At 37.9% G+C, this 23,370-nt stretch overlaps 1 protein-coding gene across 1 annotated transcript; it reads left to right on the forward strand.

Annotated features, from left to right (window-relative positions):
- The first annotated feature begins 7,288 nt into the window (after positions 1-7,288).
- LOC131604391 (uncharacterized) lies at positions 7,289-17,913 on the forward strand. Its single transcript, XM_058876834.1, has 5 exons — positions 7,289-7,372; positions 8,973-9,239; positions 9,322-9,331; positions 9,405-10,404; positions 17,904-17,913. The coding sequence occupies exons 1-5, from the start codon at positions 7,289-7,291 to the stop codon at positions 17,911-17,913; spliced, it is 1,371 nt and encodes a 456-aa protein (XP_058732817.1).
- The last annotated feature ends 5,457 nt before the right edge of the window (positions 17,914-23,370 follow it).

Here is a 23,370-nt window from a genome sequence, read left to right on the forward strand (position 1 = left end):
AAACTTTTTCCTTCAGTTCAGAGTTTTCCACTTCCAGCTTCTTAGTTTCAAATTCAAATTGCTTTTTCAGCTTTTTGTGTTTGATACTAAGATGAGCCTTGAGTTCCAGAAGTTCAGTTAAATTGGAAACTAACTCTTCTCTATATAGTTCAGAAAATACCTCTTCAGAATCTGATTCTGATGTAGATTCTGATCCATCATCCACTATGGCCATCAGTGCAAGGTTTGCCTGCTCGCCTTCAAAGTCTGATTCTGATTCTGAATCATCCCATGTTGCCATAAGACCTTTCTTCTTATGAAACTTCTTCTTGGGATTCTCCTTCTGAAGTTTTGGACATTCATTCTTGAAGTGTCCAGGCTCATTGCACTCATAGCAGATGACCTTCTTTTTGTCAGATCTTCTGCCTCCAGAAGATTCTCCTCTTTCAGGCTTCTTTGAACTTCTAAAGCTCTTGAACTTCCTTTGCTTGCTCTTCCAGAGATGGTTTACCCTTCTGTAGATCATGGACAGTTTATCTTCTTCTTCTGATTCTGATTCTTCAGAATCTACTTCTTCAGCCTGAAAGGCGTTAGTGCATTTTTTATAATTAGATTTTAATGCAATAGACTTACCTTTCTTCTGAGGCTCATTTGCATCCAGCTCTATCTCATGGCTTCTCAAGGCACTGATTAGCTCTTCCAAAGAGACTTCATTCAGATTCTTTGCTATCTTGAATGCAGTCACCATTGGACCCCATCTTCTGGGAAAGCTTCTGATGATCTTCTTTACATGATCAGCCTTGGTGTAGCCTTTGTCCAGAACTCTTAATCCAGCAGTTAGCGTTTGAAATCTTGAAAATATCTTATCAATATTTTCATCGTCCTCCATCTTGAAGGCTTCATATTTTTGGATTACAGCAAGAGCTTTGGTCTCCTTGACTTGAGCATTTCCTTCATGGGTCATTTTCAATGACTCATATATATCATAGGCAGTTTCCCTATTAGATATCTTCCCATACTCAGCATGAGAGATAGCATTCAGCAAAATAGTCCTACATTTATGATGATTTTTGAATAGCTTCTTTTGATCATCATTCATTTCTTGTCTTGAAAGCCTTACGCCAATAGCTTTCACTGGATGTTTGTAACCATCCATCAGCAGATCCTTTAAGTCACCGTCTAGACCAAGGAAGTACCTTTCAAGTTTATCTTTCCAGTATTCAAAGTTTTCACCATCAAATACTGGTGGTCTAGTATAACTATTGTTACCATTTCCATTGTATTGCTCAGCAGAGCCAGATGTAGATGTATGTGATGGATCTTCACCAGCCATCTTGACTTAAGCGTTTTTCTCTTCCTGAATCTTTTCTAAACACGATTAAGTGCTTGCACCTTAGAACCGGAGCTCTGATGTCAATTGAAGGATAGAAAAACACTTAGAAAGGGGGGTTTGAATAAGTGTAGCTTTAAAACTTGTAAGATAAAAACAATTTGCACAATGATTTTTATCATGGTTCGTTGTTAACTAAACTACTCCAGTCCACCCCCTTGGAGTGATTTACCTCACCTGAGGATTTAATCCACTAATCACACAAGATTACAATGGTTTTCCACTTAGACAACTTCTAAGTCTTCTAGAGTATACTGATCACAACCTGATCACTCTAGGAACCATCTGCTTAGATACCCTCTAAAACTTTCTAGAGTATTCTGATCAACAACCTGATCACTCTAGTTCTTACAACTTAATGTAAACAAATTCTAAGAGTTACAATGCTTCTTATAAAGCTATTATCACAACTGTGATTTTCTCTTAAGTTTAAGCTTAATCTCACTAAAGTATTACAACAGCAATGTAGTGAGTTTGATGAAGTTTGAAAGCTTTTGATTTGAACAGCGTTTGTGCAAGTTGGTTCAGAGTTCGTAAATCGTAACCTTGCTTCTCATCAGAACTTCATATATATAGGCGTTTGAGAAGATGACCGTTGGGAGCATTTAATGCTTTGCGTATTCCGTACAGCATTGCATTTAATGTTTCACTCTTTTGTCAACTTCCTCGAGCCTTGCTTTCGCTGTTTCTACTGACGTTGCCTTTAATAGCTTTCAACGTTCCTTTTGTCAGTCAGCATAGCCTGCCATCTAGTACTTGCTTCTGATCTGATGTTTGTGTAAACAACGTTTGAATATCATCTGAGTCAAACAGCTTGGTGCAGAGCATCTTCTTGTCTTCTGACCTTGAAGTGCTTCTGAGCGTGATACCATGAGAACTTCAGTGCTTCTGCTTCTGATCTCAAGTCCTTCTGATGCTTCCAAAGACCATGTTCTGATTCTGCTTGACCATCTTCTGATGTATTGCCAGACCATGTTCTGATGTTGCATGCTGAACCTTCTGAGTCAGTGCTTCTTGCGCTGATTTTGTGCATACTCTTTATATAATTCCTGAAATGGAAATTGCATAGTATTAGAGTACCACATCATCTCATACAAAATTCATATACATTGTTATCTTCAAAAATAAGAATATTGATCAGAACAAATCTTGTTCTAACACACAAAACCTCAGCCAACTCAACCACACGTGCATGGTGACAATAGGATACACTCAGTTCAAAATATGTTAAGTTTGGAAAAATCACAAAAATAATACAAAAGTCTGGGGCGAGGGGGATTCAAACCCCAGACCTTGTGGGCAAGAGGACTAAGTGTGCGCTTTTAACCAAGTGTGCTATTACGATGAAGTCGTTAAGCTATCACTTCCATTTGATTATATTTTCAAAAAGCACGCTAAATGAAATTCAAACTCAACACAAACTTCATCTTCTTCCTCGTGAAGAAACCAAAACAACAATGGTGATAATGTAACTTTCTCAAATCCTCATCAAATTCAAAAAAGTAAAATGCTAAAATGCTCAGAAATGAACCACGATTTCAACCATGTGCCTAACATATATTAACACTCATTCAAACTTACGAATTTCTGGAAATAAAGCAAGAACCCTAAAATTCAAATTTTAAATTAAATGTTGTAAACACATAATTAAGCCCTAAAACCTTAAGGCTATCAATCCCTACATGATTCTAAGCAGGATGGCAACAAGTTTCAATCAAAAAAATGCTCAAATCAATATGCACGAATTTAAGAAAGGTACCTCAGAAAGTGAGCTCGAGGGGAGCAATTCAATGGACCTGGGAATGCCTCAAGTGTTCAGAAAGCTTCTATGAACCTCAGGGAAGCTTTTAGGATGCTTAAAACTCCTTGATTGCACCTGCAACTACAAACTCGAATCCCACTTAAAACTGAAAAAAGTTATGGTGAGTTAGCTATGGAGATGATGTTCCAGATCCAAAACAGAAGTTTGGTTAGCTTCTATATGATGTTTAGAAGCTAACAAACACAAAAGGCCTCAAAACGCACGAGTGGATTTTGTTTTGGCAAGTTTGGTTCAAAGGTTCTTTAAAGTGAAAATTTGAAGGGTGGTTTTGGATTGTAAGTGTTTTGCAAGTGTTTAGGGGTTCTGAATAGCTTCAATATGGTAAGTAGAAGCTATTAGAACAATTGGTTTGGTTTGAAAGTGTTTGGTTTGGATTATGGCATGTTATGAGCTTAAAGAAAGCTTTAATGGAGTGAAAATGAGATTTTTGGTTTGGAAATATTTGAGAGGCTAAGAGAGGTATGGACAGCTTCTGATTGATGTTTAGAAGTTGTTCAAACTCTTGTTTGACACCCAGAACTCATAGAACAAGATTTCACTATAAAAGTGAGAAGATGAGAAAATGGAGAATTTCAAGTGACTATGGACTTGGAGAATTTTGGTGTAAGGGATGCAATGAGAAATGCCCTTTATTTATAGGCAAGATTTAGGGTTTGTGGAGGGAAAAATCTCAGAGATTTGAAGCTCCCATGTGATCTTGTACCATGTTGCTTATTTGTGAATTTATGTGAAAAATATGGTTTCAATGGTGAGGTACAAAGCTTTAAGCATGCTTGCAAAGTTTTGATTTGATCTTAGAGGCTTGCTTGCTGAATTCAAATTGCTTTTGGGACAGAAGAAACAAGTTGGGAGCTCAATGCAAGAGTTGTTGGTGATTAAAGTCACTTTACTAGAATGGAAGTGTAACCTTTATGCTTGAAATGGAATGATTCAATGGTTAATGGCTTAAGCACTTGGATCATAGCCCTAAAGAGTGTGTAATCTTCTGATTATAGCCTCTTAAACAAGTTAGAGGGGCTGTACTTTGAAGATTCTTGTAGATTTTGAACAAATTCAAACTTGTTCTTCATCATTCTTCAAGTGTTCATGGTGGTATATTGACAAAATCATATCTCATGGATGGAGCCATGGATTTTCATGCGACTTAGCTCTTTGGAAAGCCCTTGTTACATACTTCAAATGAGTAGTTAAAAGTTTCCTCAAACTCCTTTTGGATCTTGGAGAAAAATGGACTTAAAGTGGAGGAAAAACTAGGTAAAACACTTAGAAAATTTTCTAAGTTTTTTGAACATAAACCTTGTTTGCTCAAAATCACTTATAAATAATCACTTTTTGCCAAAATGTGATGCTGACAAAATGATTTTTATTTGAAGAGATCTACAACTTTCATGTTGGAAGTTTTTTGAGTTGTGTAGGTGAAATTTTGAGATCCATGAACTAGGTCAAAATGCACTTAAAAAACCCTAGTTTGACTTTTGTTGACTTTATGATTCTTGATTAATTCTTTGAATTTTCTTTGATCAAATGTCTTCAATATCCATATAATGAATTCTTAGTCCATAGTTGACTATTTCCCTCAAAAGTCAAAGGTTGATTCGTATAGTTGACTTTTCCCAAATGAATGGATGTCTTGTGATTTCCAAATGAATCAAGCTCTCCTCTTCAAATGAATGATGTGAATGGACTATAATGTTAATTTGGATGCCTTTGAATCATATTTTGAGTCTTTGAACCATCTCATGATTAAAAGTCAACCCTCCATAGAAATTAGGTCAAAAACCCTAATTAGAGCTTCTGATGAACTTGAAGGTGATTGATCTTGTATTGAACCATCTTTGGGCTTTGATTTTGATTGGAGAACTCCTTTGAATCATAGAATAATGTTGAACTCCTGTGTGGGCCTTAAAACCCTAATTTGTTCAGTCTTCTCTTGATCAGTCTCCTGTCTTGGGGACATTAGCAACAAACACAATTTTTGTATTTTTTGGTTAGCAAATGATAAATGCATGATGATTATAATGACAATGATGATCCTAATGTTTAAGATATGGTGGGATCTGTTTACGGTGATTTTCGGTAAACAACCGCTAGTCTTCCAAACTATAATGAATATGATATGGTTACTCGCAGGATCGACTAGATTGATCCTAGGACATAGTCAAAAAGATTGTTATTCGATCCATGTTTATGATTTGTCTTGAAAATAAGAATTACTCAATCGAAATAATAAAGGTTAACAATCACTTAGTTATACGCATAAATATAACTCCAGCGAAAGGTAAGTCAAAATAAAACATAAGACAAAAACTGTAAAAGTGCAAGAATCTTTAAGTGCAGAAATGTTAAATACTTCAAAGATAAATAACGTGAAAATAAAGAATGCAGGAATGTAAATGGCAAGAAGTAAACGAAATGCAATAATATCGAAAGATACTTGAAAGTAAAGGAAAATACACATGTATTAAAATGATGGTGGTGTCATACGTACATTTCTCAGCGAACTCTTTCTCTTAACACTTGATACTTGAGTAATATGTGAGTAATTTGTACAAAATGAACACACTGAATCCTAACATTAGAACCTTTATTTATACTAGTTTCGACCTTAACGGTCCTACGCTAATCTAACGCCACGTTTCTCATGAGAATCCTCGGAAAGCCATCTGTCTCTAGACAGTTATGAAAACTTCTTCGAATTTCAAATCCTCCCGCCTGAATCCTCCTTCGACGCGTGGCAATATAACTTAACATTAAAATACCACGGAAATACACTAAGCATCAGTACTTAACATATTTCGTAAAATTTGTCTAAGTCTCGAAGATATACACTCCTACTAGCTTCAACATTCACTATCTCCGTTATGACTTAAAAATTCTTCATCTTCGAAACATGGCCATCAGGAGCCATTTCATCTTCAAAGATGGTATCAAAAACCATCCTCTTTCGAATCTTCATCCTTCGAAGGATCATATTTGCAAAACGAAATCTTCAGCTAACAAATTGCCCCCAATAAATGCCTGTTTCGAAAAACAAGAAAAATAGGCGTTTCTTGTTGTAATAAGATTTCGTTTTTAGAATTCCAAGATCATTGACTGACGTCATAATCATTTATGACCCTATTTCTAAAACGTCTTGTCATTTTCAAAGATGTCTACTCATAACTTACATTCCCACATTCTGGTCTTACTTTCTGATCATTACTCCTATATACTAGGAGTAAAGCTAATAACTATTCGACCGCCGTTGGATGAAATCAATGCCTGCCGCGTGTCTCTTGGCTTTTACCCAAAAGATTTGAAAGGGTTTCCGTTAGACCTTTAAATACCGAAACTTTAACCTTCACATAACTTTCACCTCTTATTTCCTTATTTCTTCCACAAAAAGAATACTCCTGATTATATTCAAAACCCATTCCAAAAAATCAAACTTACTCATGGCGTCTTCCTCAAATGTTCTTCAACCAGCTCTGAAACTTCAACAATCTATACAGATGGGGGATCAAGAGTGCGTACAAAACCCAAATTCTGCGGAAATGCGCGCCATTTACGCTTCTCAGGTAATCATTCCTTTTGAACTTTCTGGGAAAACTCATGCTTTCATGGGTCCGTTACCAGGAGAAACTAACCCTTCTCTGAATAAATTTTTCCCTGCTTATTATAAAACTAGGCCGTTAGTTAGTAAGAACAAAATAGATGAAGATGGCCGTCTTATTTCAGCAAAGCCTGATGATACGAAAAAAACTTCGACCGAAAACCCTTCAGCCCTAGAAAAAATTAGGTTAGATTATGTAACCAATTTTGTGAAAGTTTTTAGGTCAATTCCTTTAGCAAAAGACCCTGAACTATACTATGCCTGGTTGGCAAGAGTAGAGAAACACAAGGCTGCTTTCTGGAAAGAACTGGGCATTTATGATTTAATCCAACTGTCCAAGACTGGTTTAGAATACAATCAAACCATGCTAGTTGCTTCAGTTTATTTTTGGGATGCTTCCCACAACACTTTCCATCTTCCATGTGGAATGGTCACCCCCACGCTTTTCGACATAGCTGCCATTACGGGGCTTCGACCAACTAGAGAACCCTTCGACCCCAACGTCATGGACACTGATACTATTAACTTCAATGAAGCAACTGTTACTTATACTGCATTCATCCAACAATATCATGACGAATATAATGAGGTAGTCTCAGACGAATAGCACATTGCTTTCTTAGCCTTATGGCTTTCGAGGTGCGTCTTCTGTTCTAGGTCCATACAAGTAGCAAAAAGATATCTTTGTATGGCTAATCAACTTCATGCCGGAACCAAACTAAACCTGAGCCAGTTAATTCTAGGGTTTCTCTACGAGAACCTGGGTGAAGCAACAGACCTTGTAAAGAATTATAAAACAGGTTCTTTGCTTTTCGCTGGCCCCTTCTGGCTGCTACAACTATGGCTCAATGCTACTTTCGAGACTCAGCTCCCATTTCGAGGTGTTGTGAACGAAGAAAATCCAGATATTAAAAATCGAACTGTAGAAGGAACCAGGTTGGCTTCGCTAACTTCAAAAGAAGATACTGGTAAACTTCGCGAGCATTTTCTATCATATATCATGATGTTTGCTCGGTGCCATCAATTTAGCTCTTCGATGGCTCCGTTCGTAAACAGGATAGTGGGTCCCGAATGGTTCACTCGAAAATTTCCACCAACATCTCAAGATCAAGAGACTGAATCCATGACTATTTGGGGAGCTTTCCTTACCCCAAGATTATTCTATCATCGTCTTCGCCCCTCCAAAAGCCAATACGTTCTCCTCTGCTACCAACCAAATCTGGTTTCGAGACAATTTGGGCTGGTTCAAATAAAACCCAAGTGTCTATACGAGAAAAGGAACCACATGTGCTTGCACACTTTGTATCTGACTGAAGAAGAATGTGAGTCAAAAATTGCTAGATATGCTGATGTGACCAATCTTTCGCCTATCCCTTTCAATCCCGTATTTTACTCTACTCCATATTTTCAACAATGGTGGACGGACTATTACACCACGCAAATTTTTGACGCCGAGAGCCTTACTCGCGAACTAACTGAAGCTTTTGCTGATGTGCAGGAAAAATTTCATAAAGGTACTTCGACTCATATTAAAGAAATACAAGCCTTTCAAAAGTTCTTTGAAACTATTTACAGGCCTGATGATCTTAGTCGGACCGTTCGTGAAGCTGCAGTCACTTTGCGCGAAAAGTTTTCTGCTAAACTGGATAAGTTGAAACTGCCCTCGTCTGTTCGACCAGAACTACGTTATGAAGTGGCTTTCAAACTTAATCCTCCGAAATTCCCTCCACTGCCAAGCGCTGATTTTGGTGTGGCTTTAAGCCCTCCTTTCCCAGACTGGTTCGTGTGTGGGAATGCTTTTAAAATTCTTCAAGAAAGTACTAAAAAACGCGCTGAACGAGTGGTCCCGACTAAGCATACCCTGGATACTTTCAAAGGACATCTCCATATAGATCTTGAACATGTTCGTGTCTTGACTCCAATACCTGAAGGTTTGGATTCAGACAAAATTCTTTAACTAACGTTCCTTTTCTACTGAAATACTAATTCCAGTTCCAACTACAGTTGTCGCTCGAAGGAGAAAGATTAAACAACTCCCTGCGCAGAAAGCTTCTGAAGTTTCGCAGAGCAACAAGCCCAGTGAGAGTGATTCTTTCACTGCTGACAAGAAAACCACGGTATACACATACTTTATCTTTCATTTGTATGTTATATGAATCATCCTTACCTTACCCAATCTATAATCTTAGAGTTCGAAACCTCCACCACATTCGAAGCGAAAAACCTCTCCAGTAGTTGTCTCAGATGAGGATGACAAATCTCCACCTCGAACCAGACAAGCCCAAAAGAAAAAGCAGAAGGCCGCTACTCCTTCAAGAAAAGAAAAGGGCTCTGGGTCTTCGAAACTTACTTCACCGGGTGACAAGGTATCTTCTGAAGAATCACCTTTGAAAGGTGGTAGTAACGCTTTTGTTGTTGAGAGCCACAATTCGAGCCCAGATAACATCCTAACTAAGGTATTTGGATTTCCCAACCTGCTCATCTTTATAAATTTTTAACTTAAAATAATTAAGTTAACGTTTTACCTTATGATTGTAGGATGATGTTGGCACAGCCACTTCCGACCTCAAATCCTTCACTCTTAATATTGATCCATGACATGTTCTAATTATTCCATGCAGGTAAATCTCATGTGCTTTCACCAGTGATCGAAGACGCTCAACCTCTTGCGACTATCATTCCTAGTACAGCAGTCGAAGGGAGCCAATCAACTGATGATTCTCCACCTACCCACAAGAGCGAAAAAGCAGACCAACAATGTTCCAGTAGCAACAATGCAGCTGGTCATCCAACTGGTAGTGAGGACACTTTATCTGACCAAGACGTCATGGAAGAAACCTCCAAATTAACCACAGAAGTTCCTCGCGAAACTACAACTTTTGGGACAATAGTTTCCCCTGAAACTACTTCGACTCCTGCCCCGACAAAACCTACCCCTTCAGAATTGGAACGGCTTAAACAAACCGATCCTCTCTGCTTCCTCAAGGCTATGATGGACATTGATAATACTTCACCCTCTGAGTTCAAAACTTCCCCAGTTGTACAACCAGAATCTGGTCATAAAGAGGACACTTTTGTCCTTCTTCGTCAGATAAAAGAAAAGTTCTTCGAAACCAACCTCGTTGAAACTCTTAGCAAGGATCCTATCAAAAGTCACAGCTTGAATCAACTTCTGAAAAAGGTGGATCTACTCCTAGTCTCGAAAGAAGTCTCAGAGGTGATTATTTTGCTGGGTTCCCTGATCGAACAACTCCAGGCCAATATTCTTCGAAAACACAATGTCGACGAACAGCTAACTGCGAAAATGGCCTCTCATAATTCTTCATGGAAATCTGCTATTGATGCAACCAAACAGGGTGAAGCCCTTAAACTTAAATATTCGAAGAACCAGAAAGCATATGACGAATGTGAGAAGAGCATCAACTCCTGGAAGCAAGAGATAAAACTGCTCGAAGAGAAGATCAAGGAGGCTGAATCTCGTAAGGCAACTCTTCAACAATCCAGTGAACAGGAGTTGACTGAAGTTGCACGCTTAGGAATCCAACATTTCGAGGCTGCACAAAAAATGGTTCCTGAAATTGACGAACTGAAGAAACAAAGAGCCCTGATTGAACTTCGCATGTCTTCCTGGGAGATTCAATATTCGAAGATAAAAGACAGTCTCCCTAAAGATTTTAATTAGTTATCTCAAACCTTGTACTTCATCATCATGCTGTACTTTTGCCTTGTAATCAAACTTTTCGTAGAATATATATATGTATGCTCAACTTTTATCTGCTTAGCTTTTATCTTCCACTTTGCTCATATTTGTGCAATCTTCGTAAGCAGTAATCTTAGCAAATCTCCCAGATTTCGCCAAAATCTCTTTCTTGATTTGCCACAGTAATTTTAATTAATGTAAAACACGTGATCTGACCATCCTTCGCACCTTTCAACTTAGACTTGACGTTTCCACTCCCTTAGCCGTAATCATTATTAAGTGATGACATCACTTTCTCCAAAACGTCTCTTTAAGACGTGCGTGCATCAGTTTTTCATGATTGCATCTCAACTTCCAAGGGCGGGAAACGGCGGAAGCCATAACTCCTCTTTGGAATACCAAACGCAGTCTAATCACATATTAAAAATTAAACCGTTCCACTCCTGCCCCCAAGTCTATATAAGTGGTTAACATCACACTTCTTTTCTTCGCCTTTATTCCACAGAACCTTATCTTGAACCTTCGTTGCATCCTTTTGCATTTTCTTCAACAAAAAACCAGAAAAACACTTCCCACTTTTTTCTACAAAATGGCAGTACCCCTCACTTATAACAATATTAGCGCTTTCTTTGTCAACCAAGAGCTTGATTTCTATTATGAAATCTTGGAGGGACCAGTTTATCCCAACATGCTGGCTGATTTCTGGATGTTTGCGTCCCTACGCATAGATCCAGAAGGTAGAACCACCATAATCTCTGAGGTTCGAGGTGCCCACATTAGGATCACTCCCACCACTATCTCTAACCGTATGAGGTGCAATAACTCTGGGGAAACCTTTGATGATAACAGCTTCAACATGACCACTCATCTTCTGTTGAGGACTCTCATGGACAACGACCCTTTCAGCGCCAAGGTCATCAGGATTTGGCACCAACTCCTTCTGGGTAATTTTCGTCCACGAAACCATGATCAAAATAGCATCATGGTGGAAGATTTAGAGTTTATACTCTGTGGCTTTCGTGGGAAGAAAATAAACTTTCCTTTGATGATCTTCAAAGGACTTGTTGAGGCAGTCTCTATGGCTGCTGCTCGTCAAGGAGTTGTGACGTGTCTTCCATATGGGAGACTCCTATCTTACATATTCCTCAAAAAGGGTATAGTGAGAAGGATGCGCAGCTCTGGGTCCATGGATATGTTCGAAGCGGAGAGCTTGCCCATGCTGGCTTTGGAAGGTTTAGACCAGAGGATCAACTAGGGGGTGTTTTGGTTTAGGTTTTTATATTTTCTCTTTTGTAATCTTCAAAACTTTGGGTCATGCTAGGCTTCATTTTGTAATGCCTGTAATCTTTTACTTTCTAATGACAAATATTTTGCTGTTTCTTTGCCTCTTTACTTTATTTACCGTATATTTTGATCACAAAGCCATTTTGGCATTAGTTCAACCATTTTGGCTTACGTAGTAACTTAAATATCTACGTTTTTGCAATCTTTACTTCATGCATGCTTGGTTTGTATCTCTTCAGATACTTCCCATTTACTCTTAAGATCCTGCGATCTTCTGCTAATTATTCGATTTCGTAAGCATTATTCGAAAATACCTTTAAGATTCGAAAGGGTCCTTCCCAGTGTGGGGACCATTTACCAAGTGCCTGATTCTTTCGATCTATAGAAAAAATAACCTTCCAAACTAAGTCATTATTGATAAACGTTTTACCTTTCACCTTTTTGTTGTATGCTCTGGATACTCTTTCCTTTTGCCTTTTTATCATCTCCAATGCTCGAATCCTATCTTCGTCCAGGTCTACTAATTCATTCATCATTAACTCCCAGTATATGTTGGGAGGGATTTCTGCCTATCTTTGTATCCTTACTAACTGCAGATGTATCTCGATTGGGAGTACTGCGTCGTGACCAAACGTCAGTTGGAAAGGCGTTGTATTTGTAGCTTCTTTTGGAGATGTTCGACAAGCCCAGAGTGCTTGGTCCAAAGTTTTATGCCAATTCTTGGGTTTTCTCCCCACATGTTTCTTGATAAGACCAATTATTATCTTGTTTGCTGCTTCAACTTGTCCATTTGCCTGAGCATAGTAAGGTGTAGACGTAAACAATTTGAACCCTATTTCTTTGGCGAAGTCCTGCATCTTTCACCCAGTGAACACTGATCCTTGATCAGTAGTTATACTTTCTGGGATTCCAAATCTGTATATAATATGTTTTTGAATAAACTCAATCAAAGCCTCTTGGTCCACATTCGCAAGTGGTATTGCTTCGACCGATTTGGTGAAGTAGTCTATTCCTACCAATATGTATCTTTGACCTTTAGATGATTTGGGATGAATTTCTCCAATCAAATCTAGTGCCCATCCCCTAAAAGGCCATGGTTTTACTATTGAACTTAATTCGTTTGCTGGGGCGTGTTGGATACCTGCATGTTCTTGACATTCTTGACATCCTTTCGCAAACTCTATGCAGTCTTTTAACATGGAAGGCCAATACATTCCATAACGAAACAGAAGCCATTTCATTTTGTGTCCTACTTGATGTGCACCACATGCTCCACTGTGCACATTTGAAAGAGCCAAATATGCTTCTGCTTCACCTAAGCATTTTAACAAGACCCCTTCAGGAGTTTTCTTGAACAATTCATTTCCCATCAGGAAATATGACAGGGCTCTATACTTCACCTTTCTGTCTGTATCTGTCGAAGGATTTTTTAGATAGTTTACTATTGGACTTCTCCAATCTGCATCTGTCAATGAGTCTATGTTTAATACTTCGAACTCTTCTTTGTTAGTGTAACCTAATTGTGAATCCTCCAGATCACTTGGGGAAAGTTTAGTAGACATTGCTCTCCCTCTTACTTCGATCAGTTCTTCTAACTTCTCTTTTGATACCCTATATCCTGAGGCTAACTGTGCCAAATCATTTGCTTCTTGATTGTTGGTCCTTGAAACGTGTTTTAATTCCACATACTCGAATTTCTTGAGCAACCTATTTGCTATGACAAAGTACATGATCAAATTTTCTTTGATACATTTGTATTCCTTCGTCAGTTGCTTGATCACCAGTTCGGAGTCTCCTTTAATTTCGACTCTAGTTGCCCCCAATTCTAACAAAGCTTCAAGTCCAGCAATTAGTGCCTCATATTCAGCTTCGTTGTTGGAGCATACAGGACCTTCAATTTTATACTTGAGCTTTGTTGGAATTCCATCAGGAGAAATTATCAATATTCTAACTCCAGTTCCCTCTCTATGAGTCGAACCATCGAAGTACAGCTTCCAAGGTTTCAAATCCACATACTGTTGATGACTCTCAACTACTGCATGGTCAACAATGAAATCTGACACAATTTGTCCTTTCATTGCCTTAAGAGGCTGAAATATTAGTGAATATTCAGTGAGGGCTAAAGCCCATCTGCCAATTCGACTATGTAATATTGGCTTTGATAACATATGTTTAATAACATCACAATGAGACGAAACATAAACATCAGCTGGCTTTATATAATACTTAATTTTGATACAAGAGAAATACAAACAAAGGCAGAGTTTTTCTATCGCAGTGTATCTAGTCTCTGCATCATTGAGTACTCTACTTAAGTAATAAATGGCTCTTTCGATGCCATTTTCATCCTCTTGTGCTAACATGCTGCCGATTGTTTTATCTGAAGATGAAACATACAGATGCATGTGTTTCTTCCCATTTGGTGGAGATAAGATTGGTGGATGGACCAAGTATTGCTTGATTTTATCAAAATCTTCTTGATGTTCGGCACGCCATTCGAACTTTCCTTCCCTTAGACGAAGTAGAGGGGAGAAAGCTTGTGTGCGTCCACTCAAATTAGAAATGAACCTTCTTAAGAAGTTTATCTTCCCCAGTAAAGACTGTAATTCTTTCTTCATGGATGGAGGCTTGGTTTCCATAATAGCCTTCGTTTTATTCTGATTAATTTCTATCCCCTTTTTATGAACCACGAAGCCCAGGAAATCTCCAGCCTGCACAAAGAAAGCACATTTGAGGGGATTCATCTTTAAGCCATGTTTTCTCATTCTTTCGAATGATTGGCTTAGATGATCTAGATGATCGCAATCTGAGACAGATTTAACAACGATGTCATCTATGTATACTTGCATGAATGTTTCTATAAAATCGTGAAATATAGAATTCATTGCTCTCTGGTAGGTTGCCCCAGCATTCTTTAAACCGAATGGCATCACAACCCACTCATAAGTGCCTATTGCCCCTGGGAAACAAAAAGCTGTTTTAGACACATCTTCTTCTGCAATGAAAATCTGATTATATCTAGAATATCCATCCAACATACTTAGATACTCGAATCCTGCGGCCGAATCCACTAACATTTCTGCCACAGGCATGGGATATTCATCCTTAGGAGTTGCTGCATTTAGATCACAAAAATCTATGCATACTCTTAATGAGTCATTCTTTTTAATAACTGGTACAATATTAGCAATCCATTCGACATACCTTGTGGTTCTGATAAACTTACACCGTAGGAGCCTTTCGACTTCTGCTTTGATCTTCGAATGAATTTCTGGTGCGAACCTTCTAGGAGTTTGCTTGATGGGCTTTTTCCCTTCCTTTATAGGTAACTTCAATTCGACCAAATCGCGCCCTAAACCAGGCATCTCATCGTAATCCCATGCGAAGCAATCCTTGTTCTCCTTCAGCAACGCGACCACTTTTGACTTCAGCGTTGGACCTAGTTTCGCACTGACATATGTTACCCTCCTTTGATCTCCATCTCCGAGATCTACTTCTTCCAGTGGATATTGGGCTAACATCTTGATATTTGATCCCATTGGGTCCTTCTCGAAACCCAAAGGCTCTTCGTCATAGATTGCATCCAATCTTTGACCTATCTCTTCTCCTGAAGTCTCTTTGACCTGGACTGAATCTTCAGGCAAGTGAGGAATCGTATCTATCCCCATTTCTGGAGCTTCTTCTTTTTTCAGACCTTTATTAAATAACATGTTTGACAATTCGGCTTCGAGAGCCGCCCTTCTTTTATTCTCGGCTACATAAGCCGAAATCCTTTCGAAAAATGATGACTCAGACATCATCAACTTCGTCATCCCAGCCTGTTGGCCGTACTGTTGGATGATGCTCCGTTGGTGGGGTATCTTCTGGGCCATCCATTATTTCCCTATTCCATTGGAAACCATTTGGGTGTAAAGTTAAGTAGTACAATGCATTTTTATTCGGGGTATACATCTCTTCTGCAGTATGACAAGTTCCTATGTTTGCCAAGTTCCTATCGAAGTTAGTTTTATTAACTTGATTAACTTCAGCCATATAATAACTCTGATCCCCTTCAATATTCTCTACTATACCATCTTCCCTCCAAATGGTTACCCTTTGATGCATTGTCGATGGCACAGCTGCAACTCCGTGGATCCATTCCCTTCCGAGCAAGAGATTGTAATTTGCTTTCGCAGGTATGACCATAAACATAGTTGGCCTTGTGACTGATCCCACCGTGAGATTCACTTGGACAACTCCCAAGGTTTGCCCTATTTTACCTTCATAGTTAGACAAAACCATGTTGTGTGGCCTTATATCGGTATTGAACATACCAATTCTTTTCAGCATGTATTGGGGCATTAGGTTCACTGCTGCCCCCCCATCTACTAGGACTTTATTAATGCCAACATCTTCAATTTTAGCCCTTATGTAGAGTGGTTTCAAATGGTTTCGCATACCTTCATCGGGCCTCTCGAAGAAAGCGTTCTGCTCTTCAACTGCACCGTTGTTTAGAACATAATAACACACAGGTCTGTGTTTTGCCATTTCTTTGATATCCGCTTCTTCGCAGTCTTCAACTTCAGTTTCCTGATTAAACTCATGAGGGAGTACAGACACAACGTTGCAATTAAGATTTATAGATGACACCCCATCAGAATCGAAATCATTTGTCATTCTATCCTCTTCCTTCCAAGGACTGGAATGCATCTTTTCTTCTTCTTCTAAAATATTTTCAGCTTCGAATAGTCTGCGTTCCACCGAAGATTTGCTTGCCTTCGCCCCCTGGTGTGGGACTTGGTTGCTACTAGACTCTCCAGCTTCTCTTGGTCTGTATTCTCTTTGAGCCTTTTTCATTCTCTGGTGCCTTCTCCACTGGGATCTGGACATAGGATTGTTTCCTTTGTAATTCTCCAACCGATACGTCTCTCGATTTGAATTTTGAAATTGCTTCCTATATGCCATTGCAGTCCTTCCTCCTTGGTCCCAACTTCGCCATTTGTTGGTTTTTGCACCAGCTTGCACCCATTTATCCCTAGGTACATCTGCAGGAACTCTGAGTGTTACCCTTCGAGCCCTAGGATGTGGGCTGTCAGGTCTCTTTGTTGGGGTCCATATATCGAAACCATACAGGTTAGGACGTAATCCCTGAGTTTCTCGACCCATGTAGCAGTACACCCTCTCGAATGATTGTGCCAGCATTTCATCATACACTGCCCCACATCTGGGGCACAGTGCAACTTCAGTGTTTTGCTTGTGACATCTGACCAAAAATCCCACTAAACTTTCTTCCATCCTTGGGTACACTTGTAGCAACGGGTTTGGTTCTCTCCCGGGGTGTTCCCATCTCTCGCGTCGAGCTCTTTCGAAGTTGGCTTCGACCCTTCGATTCAGCATGATCGAACATCTTGGACACATCCATTGTTTTTCGCCATTCCTTTCATGGCAATTCCAGAGGTAATCTTTGAGACTTTCCCCTCTTGGAGGAATTTCGATGTTTCCCTTTTGTCTTGTCAACCATGTTTCCAATTCGCCAAATTCAGACACTGGTCGTCTGGCACTGACCATGTTAACAACTGCTGGAGGGGCTTCAGAAATCTGGATTTGCTGAAGTTTTACCCTGAGGTCTTCATTGGCCTCACTGGTTTTCCCTCTCGAAACTTCAGTTCCCTCTGTCTTTGGGGATTCTTCAACATCAGTATTGAAGACCGATCGTCATTTAAGCTTTCAGTAGCCTGCTTTCCAGTTAACATTGTCTCAGCTTTCGCAATGTTCACCTCAGATACCTCTATCATGTTGACATCCAGTGGTTCACACAGGCTAGCGTCAGCAATATTCAAAGGATTTGTATCGACCTTCATGTGACTCCTAGATTTGTCAGCAAACTTCAAACGTCCATCCTTGATAGCGTTTTGAATTAGATCCCTGAAAAGAAAACATTGTGAGGTTTTATGGCCCAAAAAACCATGGTATTTACAAAATCCTCTCTTCTTCCGTTGTTCTAACGGAGGAATTTTGGAATTTGGAGGCAGTATCATTTGGCCATCTTTTACTAGTAAATCAAATATCTCATCACACTTAGTGACGTCGAATGTGTAAGTTTTCTTAGGGAACCTATCGTTCTTATCGTTTTCTACTGGGTTTTTTCCATTTGCAGGATTGAGTAATTTACAAGCATAAGGTGGCGCTTCTTTCAGTTCGGCTAAATCTATTTCGACCTCTTCTATGCCATATGAGTCGCTGAAAGACTCGTCATCGGCGTCTTCCGCCTCGACGTATGCTACCCTTTCCTTTTTATATCCCTTGTTTGCTCTAGCCTTTTCTGCTTTCAGGCGTTCGACTTGTCGAACCCTATCTGCCAACTGGGCCATATCCCTAAGGTACTGAGTATCTAGTTTCTTTCTTATTGAATAATCTAGACCACCGGCAGCCATTTTGACCAATTCATGTTCTGGGACTATCGTGAAACACCTTGATTTCAATAGTCGGAACCTATTCAGGTAATCATCAATTGGTTCTGTAAACTTCCTCTTAATGCTGACCAATTCTTTCAGACTTATCTTGGTTTGGCCCATGTAGAACTGTTCGTGGAACAACCTTTCTAAGTGTGCCCAAGCATCTATCGAATTTGGTGGTAAAGTAGTGAACCAAATAAAAGCATTCTTTGTTAGTGAACTAGGGAAATATTTGATCCTTAAATCTTCGTTCCCTACTAAGTCTCTTGCTTCTGTCAGGTATCTGGCAATATGTTCCACAGTTGACTTGCTAGTTTCGCCAGAAAACTTTGTGAACTTGGGTACTTTAGTGCCTCTAGGCAACTCTGTCTGCATGACATAATCTGATATAGGGGATGTATAATTTGGACGTCGAAGTCCAGTACTAAGGCCATTATTGGCCATAACCCTTTCTATCATGGCAGTTAAGTTATTTTCCGTAGCCAGATTTTCTCTTCTGACTCTCTGAACGATTTCGTCTGGGTGTTCGTTCCTACCCACTATCCTTAATCTGAGTCTTACTTCCTCCGTCTCCTGTTGAACAGGAACAGCTCTTTGATTCGAAGCCTCCAAATCTATTACTTGGTTCCCTTCGATTGTCGCTGTTCTTTGAGGGGCAACTACATTATTAGTGGTTGTTCTAGACGGAGGGACCACATCTTGAATACGTTCCATAATGGGTCCTTCTTCTCGATACAAGGGCTGCTTGTCCTTTCGTTTAGGGTATGGAACTCCCATGAAATCTGCCATTCGATTCATTTGAGATGATATCTTTTGGAAAATCTCCACATTCTCTCGATTCGTACTAGTGATATTTGTTGCTAGTGGATTCAAAATTGAAGCCAGTTCCTTGGCCAGGACCCCTAACATATCATGGTTGCTTGCATCCATTTCTTGTCGGAATGCTGCTTGATTACTTGTGGTGAAATTGGGTATTTGGGCAGAGAAGCCAGTATTTTGTGCACTTCGACCTACTGAACCAACATTTGGCGAAAACGTCGCATTGTTTGTTGTAGTATATGTAGGTCCTGCCCCTCGTACGCCTGTTCCATATGGATATGGCATTCCGTATGGGTAGTTTGGCCTCCATTCGAACGCGGAGTTCGACCCTAGGTTGAATAAGTTATTTGCAGCATTTGTCGAAAAAAGTGGTATCTCGTTTGCGCTTGTAGATGCAGGTGCGGTAGTCGACACTGAAACTGGAATAGTCCCTATGGTTCTGTATTATTCTCAGGTATAGCCTGGGAACTATCCGTGGGTCTCGATCCATTTGGACCCGGTGTATCCCGCGCTCCTTGAGTTGAAGTCGAAACGTGCGCAGAATTTGCCGCTCCTGATCCTGAGCCTTGTGGGGGATCTTGATTTCCCCCTGCATTGGTCGTGACGACCATTTTCCTGTTGTACCTTCGTTTGGGAATCGGTTGTGCACTGTTTGTTAATTTACCGTTCCTAAGGTTCATACAAGGTCTTGATATTGTCTAGACAAAATAAAACAATTGATTAAAAACAATCTGCTTGACACCGTCCCACTGGGCGTGCCAATTTGTTTACGGTGATTTTCGGTAAACAACCGCTAGTCTTCCAAACTATAATGAATATGATTTGGTTACTCGCAGGATCGACTAGATTGATCCTAGGACATAGTCAAAAAGATTGTTATTCGATCCATGTTTATGATTTGTCTTGAAAATAAGAATTACTCAATCGAAATAATAAAGGTTAACAATCACTTAGTTATACGCGTAAATATAACTCCAGCGAAAGGTAAGTCAAAATAAAACATAAGACAAAAACTGTAAAAGTGCAAGAATCTTTAAGTGCAGAAATGTTAAATACTTCAAAGATAAATAACGTGAAAATAAAGAATGCAGGAATGTAAATGGCAAGAAGTAAACGAAATGCAATAATATCGAAAGATACTTGAAAGTAAAGGAAAATACACATGTATTAAAATGATGGTGGTGTCATACGTACATTTCTCAGCGAACTCTTTCTCTTAACACTTGATACTTGAGTAATATGTGAGTAATTTGTACAAAATGAACACACTGAATCCTAACATTAGAACCTTTATTTATACTAGTTTCGACCTTAACGGTCCTACGCTAATCTAACGCCACGTTTCTCATGAGAATCCTCGGAAAGCCATCTGTCTCTGGACAGTTATGAAAACTTCTTCGAATTTCAAATCCTCCCGCCTGAATCCTCCTTCGACGCGTGGCAATATAACTTAACATTAAAATACCACGGAAATACACTAAGCATCAGTACTTAACATATTTCGTAAAATTTGTCTAAGTCTCGAAGATATACACTCCTACTAGCTTCAACATTCACTATCTCCGTTATGACTTAAAAATTCTTCATCCTCGAAACATGGCCATCAGGAGCCATTTCATCTTCAAAGATGGTCATCAAAAACCATCCTCCTTAGAATCATCATCCTTCGAAGGATCATATTTGCAAAACAAAATCTTCAGCTAACAGGATCTCAGTGGTCAAAAATTGGGGTGTAACACTTAGGAGTAGAGTTGCTGTTGTGAGTGAGAAATAACTCTTGAAGCTATTTTCATTAGTTTATCATTTTTTAGTTGTAATGCTCTAATTCAGTAACACTAGGGGCAAATGATATTTTCTTTTGATTTGCGCGAAATTGATTATTGTGTTTTGTTGGAGTTTAATAAATATTATGTTGAGTTGCCTTGAAGTTGTGAGAGTTGGAAATTACCACTCCTTTTGAATCATTTATGAAAGCTAATTCTTTATAAGACCAAAATCAAAGTTACTATGTTTTATTTCTGTGATTAATGTGATCCCGTTGCGATGATACCCTAAGTGAAGGTGAGCATGCGATGACAGGTATTGTGTGATTTTTGATTATGCTGCATGTTTTTTAAAAGCTTATATTATGTTTGAATGGTTGTCGTTAGTGACACCTAAAGTTTTTCGAGTAATAATTTATATATGTTTCAGGGTTTATGGTGTCATAATACCCTCCTTGTGGAATTTCCTACACTTGAGAACTTATCGAGTTTTAAGATGACCCTTAGAGGCTTTGAGCTGACTTCGGAGCTTCGAGTAAATTTCTTTAAAAGTAGTCTTATATGGGGTTAATACATAACCAATATTTATATCATCTACAACTGAAATCCTTCAATGTGAAAACGAAACCTTCCCTTTTAAGTATCTTGGATTTTTATTGGGGGCAACTCCTAGGCTTGAATCTACTTTTTATGTGGTTAATGATATTCTCGTCTTATTCTTGTCTTTAATTTTGGAAGATTCTTGTAACGGTTTGGAAGAATTTTGTTAGGTTACAAAGAAAATTTCTTTGGGGAGGGATGAAAGAAGCTTATATAATATCCAGGATAAAGTAGGATGATGTTTGTGTCTCTAAGAGTATAGGGGGTTAGAAGTTAGGGGCCTCTAGTTGGTTAACCTAGACCGAAGGTTGCTTACAAATGCATCAGGTCTTTAGAGAAATATTCTTCTAGCTATGTATCATGCTTCAGTTGTTTCCTTTCTTCGTGGGGGAGGAAAGTGAGTTTTCTTTATACTTCTACTTGGTGGAAAGGTATGTCTCCCATTGTGTCTTAGGAGGATGATTTCTCATATTGGTTTGTTTATGGTATCCTTCGGAAAGTTGGGTCGAGCATCCAAACTTCCTTTTGAAAGGATCCTTGGTTAGGTTCCATTCCCTTAAAGATTAAGTTCCCTTGTCTATTCTCTAACTTTTTTAGGGTTAGACGAATTTTGCTTTTGATTTATAAAAATATTCTAAAATTAATTATTTTAAATCAAAATAATGCATGATTTAATTTTCTTTTTCCTTCTCCAATCACTCTAGTACACATTATCGTAGAGAATCAAAGTAAAACTATTTTAAATTCTTTTGTTATCCTCTATTCATTGATGAGTGAAAATAGATTTTGTATAATAATATATAATAGATAAATATGATAAAATACAGTTCAACACATAGAAAATGACCAGGCAATACCATGAACAAATAATTGATAAAATTATTAGATTATTATTATTATTATTATTATTATTATTATTATTATTATTATTATTATTGATATTATAATATTAAAATGAAAGTTTTGAGCTTATCTATCTAACCTATTAATAGTCCTTTCGTCTTAAATTAAAAACTATTTTATAAAAAAATTATTTTAAATCATAAATCATCTTACAATTTCAATAATATTTTTTCTAATATATCTTTTATTATTTTTAATTTTATTTTTTAATTTTTTATTTATAATAAATAAATAATAATATCATAAAATTATCCCTAATTTTTCTTTTTCATATAAAATAAATTATATTTTTAATTCGTGTAAAATGTCTAAAATATTTTATAAGAAATACAAAATAATAAAATTAGTGGTGGATATATTCCATTTCTATTTGTGACATAATCAATTTATAAAAAAAACTCAACAAATAATCTAGTTATTCTCATTGAGCTTTAGAAAACCTTTCCTAAATTTTGGAGTGGTCAATTGAAAAAGTTGAAGCTATGTGCTTTATCCTTTTCGTTGTTGACAATCAAATCCAATACAATTAGCCACAGCCTCCAAAATAGACACGTCGTCTGCAGAATAAGAATATCATACTAAATTATAATCCTACAACTTCTTCCAATAAAATTTCCCGCCAAAACTTTTCATTAATTTTTTTATCAATTAATAAATTAAAAAATTAATAATATCTAAATGATAATAATATAATTAATTCAATTTAATTAATTAATTAAAATAATACCATTATTGTGGAAATTGTGGGAAGTTATAATACTATTTGGTAGTGTAACTAACACCATTATCTCACGTTTCTCTTCATTTTATCAATTAATAATAAATAAAAAATATCTAAATAAATAATAATAATATAATTAATTTGTTCTTTCCACAATACAATTAATTTTCCCCACGTAGTTTGTCATGATCCACCCACCTCTCCCATAATCTTTTTCACCAAATGCTATTTTATTCAACATATTAACTAATATTTGTTTAAATAAAAACAATATTTCATCATACATGATTAATATGATAATATTTGATTTCATTTAATCAATTTAATTAATTAATTAAAATAAAATAATCAAAAACGTTTCTA

This window comes from Vicia villosa, linkage group LG5 (assembly GCF_029867415.1).
Source record: "Vicia villosa cultivar HV-30 ecotype Madison, WI linkage group LG5, Vvil1.0, whole genome shotgun sequence".
In the NCBI taxonomy this organism is placed as follows: domain Eukaryota; kingdom Viridiplantae; phylum Streptophyta; class Magnoliopsida; order Fabales; family Fabaceae; genus Vicia; species Vicia villosa.

Bases quoted from the DNA above. Each gene is read 5' to 3' on its own strand.
- LOC131604391 (XM_058876834.1), top strand. From the start codon at position 7,289: ATGGACACTGATACTATTAACTTCAATGAAGCAACTGTTACTTATACT. The intron at 7,373-8,972 runs GTAGTCTCAGAC...CTATAATCTTAG, and splicing joins ATCATGACGAATATAATGAG to AGTTCGAAACCTCCACCACA.